Below are 7,500 nucleotides of genomic sequence, written 5' to 3'. Positions count from 1 at the left end.
CGAATACCAGTTTCAGTCTAAACTCAGTTTTGACAATATACGTATGGAGAAACTGTGCATTGCCTTTGTTCGGCAGCAGTGTGGGTACATGCAGCCTGAACTGCATCTGTTGAGCCAACATGGCCGCCACAATCCCACGGTGTTACTTTACTATCTAATGCTGCAGGTTGCCCCCATGTGTGTGCCAGTGTCCTGTAGGATGTGTGTGCTTACAATGGGCTGCAGCTGCGCTCCGGGCAGCATGAACTGCATCTGTTGAGCCAACATGGCGGCGGCGGTCTTCTGCTGGATCAGGTTGTTGCGGCCGTTGATCTCCAGCTGCGTCTTCAGGTGCGGCGGGGGGTGAAGGTACTTGCAGTTGTCACGCGTGCAGCGGCCCTGAGAGGAGAGGAGGAGGAGGAGGAAGAGAGAAGATATGAGGAAGAAAGAGGAAGAAAAGAGAGGAAGAGTTAGATGACACATTTCAAGTGCGGTATGGTAGGGGGGAATGGTACTTGCAGTTATCATTGCACAGCGGCCCTGGGGGAGGATAAGAGGAGGGGGAGAGGGGGAGAGGGGGAGTGAGAGAGACAGTGGAGGAAGGAAAGGAACATGAGAGAAGAAGGAAAGAGTTAAATTACACATTAGAGGTGCATGCGGGGGATGCAAGTACATGTACATCTAATTAGCACTGAGGAGGAGGAGGAGGAATGAGAGAAGGGGATGGAGGAAGAGGAGGAAGAAGAGAGAGAGAGGAGGAGGAAGAGGGGGAGGAGAGGCAATGGGAGGAAGATGAGGAAGATGAGAGGAAAGAGGAGGAAGAGTAGGAAGATGAGAGGAACTGGGAGGAAGAGGATGAAGAGGAGGCAATGGGTGGAAGAGGAGGAGAAGGAGAGGAAAGAGGAGGAAGTGGTGGAGGAGGAGGAGAGGAAAGAGGAGGAAGTGGTGGAGGAGGAGGAGAGGAAAGAGGAGGAAGTGGTGGAGGATTACGAGGAGAGGAAAGGGGACAATGAGGATGGTACTTGCAGTTATTGCAGGGGCATTATTAGGGGTGGGGCTAAATGACATTTCAGGTTCTTGTACTTGTCATGTGTGCAGCAGCCATGTGAGAGGGACAGAAGTGAAGGAAGGAGGGAAAGGAGAAAGAGGACGAAGGCTAGAGAGAGAAAAAAATAAAGGACACATTTCATGGCCTCACAGGTACAGTACATGTTTCTAGTATGTACCAGCAGTAATTGCAGGAGGACGATGGGGCAAAGGTGAGGAGAGGATCAGTCAATGACGTAGGCCTATGTACTAACTTAATTACTCAATAAGTTAAGTTAGTATATACGTCAATGGGAGCAGCTAAATGACATTTCAGGTATTTGCAGTTCCCACGTACGTATGCAGCAGCCATGTGAGAGAAAGAAGTTGGGGATGAAGAAGGAGAGGAAGGGGAGGAAGAGTAGAAGTGGAGGGGGAGTAGGAAGGGCAGCCAAATAACATTTCAGGTACTTGTAGTGATTGTGTGTGCAATGGCCAAGTGAGAGGATGGGGGATGGGGAGGGAAGAAAGGATGGAAGCAGAAGAGAAGAGGAAGAAGGGAGGAGGAGGAAGGAGGAAGAGCAGACAAATGACATTTCAGGTGCTTGCAGTTCTCATGTGTGCAGTGGCCATGTGAGGGGAGGGAAGAGGAGGGGAGAGGAGGGAGGAGTGAGGAGGGTAGAGAGGGAGGGAGAGAGGCAGAGAAGAGGAAGGAGCAAGAACAGCTAAATGACACATTTCACGACCTCACCGTTATTAGATTTCAGGAAAGCTCCTGAAGGGCAGAGAGAGAGAAAGAGAGAGAGAGGGAGAGAGAGAGAGAGAGAGAGAGAGAGAGAGAGAGAGAGAGAGAGAGAGAGAGAGAGACAGACAGACAGACAGACAGAGACAGAGATCAAGAGAGATAAGATGAGGGACATGTAGAGACAGGAAAAAGGAGGAGAAGAGAGCGAGAAAGAGAGAAAGAGAGAGAGAGAGAGACAGAGACAGAGAGAGAGAGAGAGAGAGAGAGAGAGAGAGAGAGAGAGCGAGAAAGAGAGAGAGAGACGCAGAGAGAGACGCAGAGAGAGACGCAGAGAGAGGAAAAGAGATCACACCACACTGATAGAAGGGGCTCAATTACCAGCAAGATTTTCCAAGTAATGAAGACCCTAAAAGCCATTAAGGGAAGCAAAATCAATGGGCTTCAACTTAAACAAGTCCTACGCCCTGCATGTGAAAGACATTTAAAACGAGGAAAAGGAAAAAAACAACAACAGGATGTCTCTCTGCTGGATAATCTTGTCTGTCTTTGCTGGCCTCTTTGGCCGTATGTTCATTTGCATTGCCGTGTACCATGCTACTAAGATGCAAATCCATATACGTAAAGGTACGGTACCCTGCGGCAGTGACGCGAGTGTCTTTACTGGCTTGTCTGTCTCGGTCTACAGTCGTGTGTCATATGTTATCATTTAAATGGTAACACTTCACTTGACGCCGTGTCATATACGTATGACATTACCGTGTCATTACATTGTCATAATGCAGTGTCATAATGCATGTGTCATAAACGTTGTGTCGATTATGCCATTCTGTCAACAGCTGCAACATGTTTGTGTTTTCCACAGTGTTCCTGTATACTTTATACCAAATATACATCGGATGTTGGTCAATATGGAAGAGAATATATGGCAGATTGTCAAATGACTTTCCCACATCTTCCTACGGTACAGTCTTTATCTTTATCTTAGAGTTTTGCAAAGCCTCCACGCAAAGTTGTATCTGGCATCTGTAAAACATCTGAAAGAGTCATGAAGGCCTTTCTGTTTCCTGTCCCTCTTTGGCTACAAAGTTCGCGTCAGTTTCGAAGTGAGAGGTCTGCACACTTAAAATCCGTTTTCTTTTCTTTTATTATTTCACGTCTGGATTACGTTTTGACTTCACAGTCTTCATACGATTCTACAAAGTTGGCCTCCACACATCATGACAGTGCAGACAGATCACACAGACTTCACTCACTGTATGATGTAATTCACAGTATGTGAGAACTAATGTAATCATTGGCTACATATTATGCGGTATATTACTGTGACTATCAGTGGAAAACATTCTAGCCTAGAAACATGTGTCTCTGTCTCACAGTCTGTCACAAACACAATCATACACGCACACACGCACACGCATACACAAAGGCGCACGCACACAAACGCAAACACACACACACACACACACACACACACACACACACACACACACACACACACACACGGGCCCATATCAGGGTCTCCAGGCCTTATCTGCATTCAGGCTGGGCCGGGCTGCTTTCAGCACAGGTGCTGTGTGGAGAGCAAACACAGCAGCCCTCAGCACAATACAGCACTGGCAGCAGACTGCATACTGTCTGCATACCTTAGAGGCTGCGTATCTGTCTCTTATAGCATAGGAGCTTTTGTAGCAGCCTATTTTATTTACACTCTTATCTTGTGCTATGTGCACCTTGAAGGGAGGCTTTATACATCATTGTGTCTATTCTATCCTGTTCCATTCTATTCCATTCTATTCTATTCTATTCTATTCTATTCTATTCTATTCTATTCTATTCTATTCTATTCTATTCCATTCTATTCTATTCTAGTGGTATTTTATTCTGCACAATACAAGGACAGTGCTCACAGTAAACCGAAGAGCTTTCAGCTAAATATTCTAACAAGTACAGTACACGTAGAGTTGTATGAAGTAGAAGTAGAAGTACTCTTACATATGCATTTCTATTTCGTAATATCATACAACCAGTGTTGCAATTACACCTGTAAGAGTACTTTTACTTCTGCTTAATAAAACTCTGAGAGCAAGCGCTGTAATTCACAGCAAACAGCAGGTTTCAGCACAGCAGAACATACTGTAGACGTAAGACACGCGCTGTGTTCAGGCCAAGCTGAAGAGCTTTCAGTAAAATAGTACATCCAGTAACAAATACAGACGTACAGGTGCTGTTTTCACAGCAACCAGCAATTTTCAGCACAGCAAAACAAACTGTAAAAAAGTCTGTGTTCAGAGCGAACCGAAGAGCTTTCCGCAAAATAGTGCATCCACTAAGAAATACCGAAATACAAGTGCTGTGTTCAAAGTAAACCCCACAGCTTTCAGCACAGCAGAGCATAACTGTAAAAGACAAAAAATAATGTAAAATACTGTGAAAGGCTCAGAGCGAACCAAAGAGCTTTCCGCAAAATAGTGCATCCACTAAGAAATACAGAAATACAAGTGCTGTGTTCAAAGTAAACCCCACAGCTTTCAGCACAGCAGAGCATACTAGTCATACAGTAACAGCAGCGTTGTGGTCAGAACAAATATTTCAGCTGTCAACTCAACAGTAAATAAATGGAAGTAATACAAGTGCTGTGTGCAGAGCCAACACTGGGGCTTTCACTTCTGTTACAGAGCAAACGGCTTCTGCATCAGAACACACCTGTAATACAGTAACGTTCACCAGCGCTATGCTATGCAGAGCAAACAGGTTCTGTTGAGGGCATGTAGGGTGATTGGCAAGAATAAACACACACATGCACTCATGCACGTCGCACATACTGTAGGCGTGCACACACACGCACGCTCGCACACAAACGTGCACATACACACACACACAATAATTTAACACGCACACACGCATGCACGCACGCACACACACACACACACACACACACACACACACACACACACACACACACACACACACACACACACACACACACACACACATGCGTGCGCACGCACATTCACACACACACACACACACACACACACACACACACACACACACACACACACACACACACACACACACACACACACACACACACACACACACACACACACAAACACACACATGCACGCACACACACGATAAAACTACTGCTGCAACAATGAAGGGGATGAAGCCAAGAGTGTTGGGAAGGAGACGTGGGTGTTTTCCTGGTACTGGAATTTCCTTGAAACTATGACTCAGAGTAACTAGCTCACAGGAAGTGCAAATGAAATCAGCAAGTAAAGGTACAGATTAGCATTCAAATGCACAAATTACAGTACTTGCTAATCCGTGGAAATGCACGCTAATGCGTCCCAATGCTTGCCAATGCATGTGACCTTCCTTCCTGATTTTGATTAGTGAAAACACTTAACAAAATGAATTTCAATGCTAAAATGCATGCTTACGTGCTGCCTACAATGAATGCCTAAATGCTGCCTGAAATGAATTTCAATGCTTTCTTCAAGAAGAACAATGCCCGGAAACCCACATGAAATAGGATACAACAGATTGTTTCACACACATTTAAATGCATTTGGATGCACAAATTATATTTGATGTCTATGACAATGCTGATTCAAATTCACAAGCTATTCATGTTCTATACAATGCGATCTAATACCATGTTTATTCGTTTATGTGACGCCTTGAGTGTTGTCCTGGTACTGGAATTAGCTTTTAGCTACGTCTCAGTGGAACTGGACAGCAGGAAGTGCAAATAAAATCGGTATGTAAGGTACCGCCAGAACAACGCCGGATAATATCTTAGACACACCAATTAGACTCGATTTCAATTTCAATTCCGATTCACAAGCTATTCATCCAACCTTGCCTAATAAGACACAATTCAATTTTGGTTCGATATTGCTGGGAAGACAACATCTTCCAATTATGGGTCTTCATTAGGGCTTCGTCTGCGGCAGACGAGGACGTGGGCCACATCTCCATACAGGTCACATGACTAACACTCCAGACGTTATAAATCACAGCCTTCTAATTCTGCACAGCAGCCCTTTCATGCAGATGGGATCACTGACCATCAGTTTGCTGAAAAGCCAACTGTTTCCTTAATTTCCTTCAGGATCAATACAGTTATTCTACTCTGTACTCTACTGTCCTCTACTCTTCTCTTCTCTACTCTACTCTACATAACTCTACTGTACTCTACTCTACTGTACTCTACTCTATTCTACTCCGCTCTACTCCACTTTACTCTACTACTGTACTTTACGGTAATCTACTTTACTCTACTCTACTGTGCTCCTCTTGACTCTCCTCTACTCTACTTTACTCTACTTTTTTTTTTAAGTATTTTTTGGGGCTTTTCAGCCTTTATTGGTTTTTGTGAGACAGGATAGTGGAGGAGAGACAGGAAGTGAGCTGGGAGAGAGAGAGACGGGGAAAGACCGAGAATCGAACCCAGGTCGGCCGAGTGACAAACATGTGCCCTACCATAATCAGCCACGGTAGGGCCTACTCTACTCTACTTTACTCTAGAACAAGCTTATAACAGAGGCTCTGCATAAACATGTCACGGCCATAAAGGAAGCAATCATAGATCTCAATCCTCTGTTCATAAGATAAAAAGACATGTGATCTTTTCACTCGGATACAGAGCTGACTTCATTGAGTAGCTGTTCGGTGTCTTTTGAGTGCTCTCATTGACATGAGCCCATTCACAGCTGACTGGGTGAAATGTGTAGCCGCTTTCTAAGCCCAGACGTAACACCTCTGGCAGCTGATATAAAGGGACTAGGCTGCTCCCTCCCTCCCTCTCTTCCTCCGTCCCCCATCGTCTGGATGTTTCAAAGCGAGCGGAGTGGACTGCGACCCTGCAGCTCTTATCTCTTGCTCACTCCTGTGAACAGGAGCCAGATGCTAATTCCTGAGGCCAAAGCACCTCTTAGAGTAAGCCCACCTTCCTGGCTGACCAAGCTAGCCGAGCGAGAGCCCCTGGTTTAATTTCCACATCCACAGTTTGATCTGGCCGCCTTCCCCCCAAATCAGTCTGGTCAACCCCCCCTCACAACTCTCCCCTCCCCTGAGGGTGCTGATGATGATGCAACCACTGTGCAACTGGAATCCAGGGGGTGTGGGGTGAGGGGGTGGTGTGAGGTGTGGTGTGTGTGTGTGTGTGTGTGTGTGTGTGTGTGTGTGTGTGTGTGTGTGTGTGTGTGTGTGTGTGTGTGTGTGTGTGTGTGTGTGTGTGTGTGTGTGTGTGTGTGTGTGTGTGTGTGTGCGTGCGTGCGTGTGTGCGTGTGTGTGTGTGTTTGTGTGTTTGTGTTCGTGCATGCATTTTTGTACGAGTGTCTGGCTGCACGAAGCTGGGCTTAGGAGTGTGTGTGTGTGTGTGTGTGTGTGTGTGTGTGTGTGTGTGTGTGTGTGTGTGTGTATGTGTGCGTGTGCGTTTCTGTGTGTGTGTGTGTACGTGCATGTCTGCATGTGTGAGCAGAGGTGACCCTAATGAAGATAGAGCTGGGTGGCAAGGACATCACCATGGAGAGGGACAGCTTGATGGATAGTGGCACCACGTCACACAGAGAGAGGAGGGATGGGCTGTATGAGTCTGTGTGTCTGAATTTTGGAGGGTGTGTGTGTGTGTGTGTGTGTGTGTGCGCATGCGTGTGTGTGTGCTAGGGAGGGGGGCAAGAAAGATGATGATATTTTCTCCCACCAATTACATTCTCCCACCCTAGAAATCTAGAGGCCCC

General features: G+C 46.1%; 1 protein-coding gene across 4 annotated transcripts in view; it reads right to left on the bottom strand.

The window, feature by feature from the left end:
• Positions 1-7,500, bottom strand: part of mbnl3 (muscleblind-like splicing regulator 3) — a 53,989-nt gene that overhangs the window by 30,164 nt on the left and 16,325 nt on the right. For all 4 annotated transcript variants that reach the window (XM_063189547.1, XM_063189548.1, XM_063189549.1 and 1 more), the window contains exon 2: positions 214-378. In XM_063189547.1, the coding sequence (XP_063045617.1) occupies positions 214-378 (165 nt within the window). The remainder of the gene's footprint in view (positions 1-213; positions 379-7,500) is intronic.

This window comes from Engraulis encrasicolus, chromosome 23 (genome assembly GCF_034702125.1).
Source record: "Engraulis encrasicolus isolate BLACKSEA-1 chromosome 23, IST_EnEncr_1.0, whole genome shotgun sequence".
NCBI lineage: Eukaryota > Metazoa > Chordata > Actinopteri > Clupeiformes > Engraulidae > Engraulis > Engraulis encrasicolus.
Note: the sequence above shows the minus strand (reverse complement) of the source record. Positions and strands in the feature narration are given on the sequence as shown.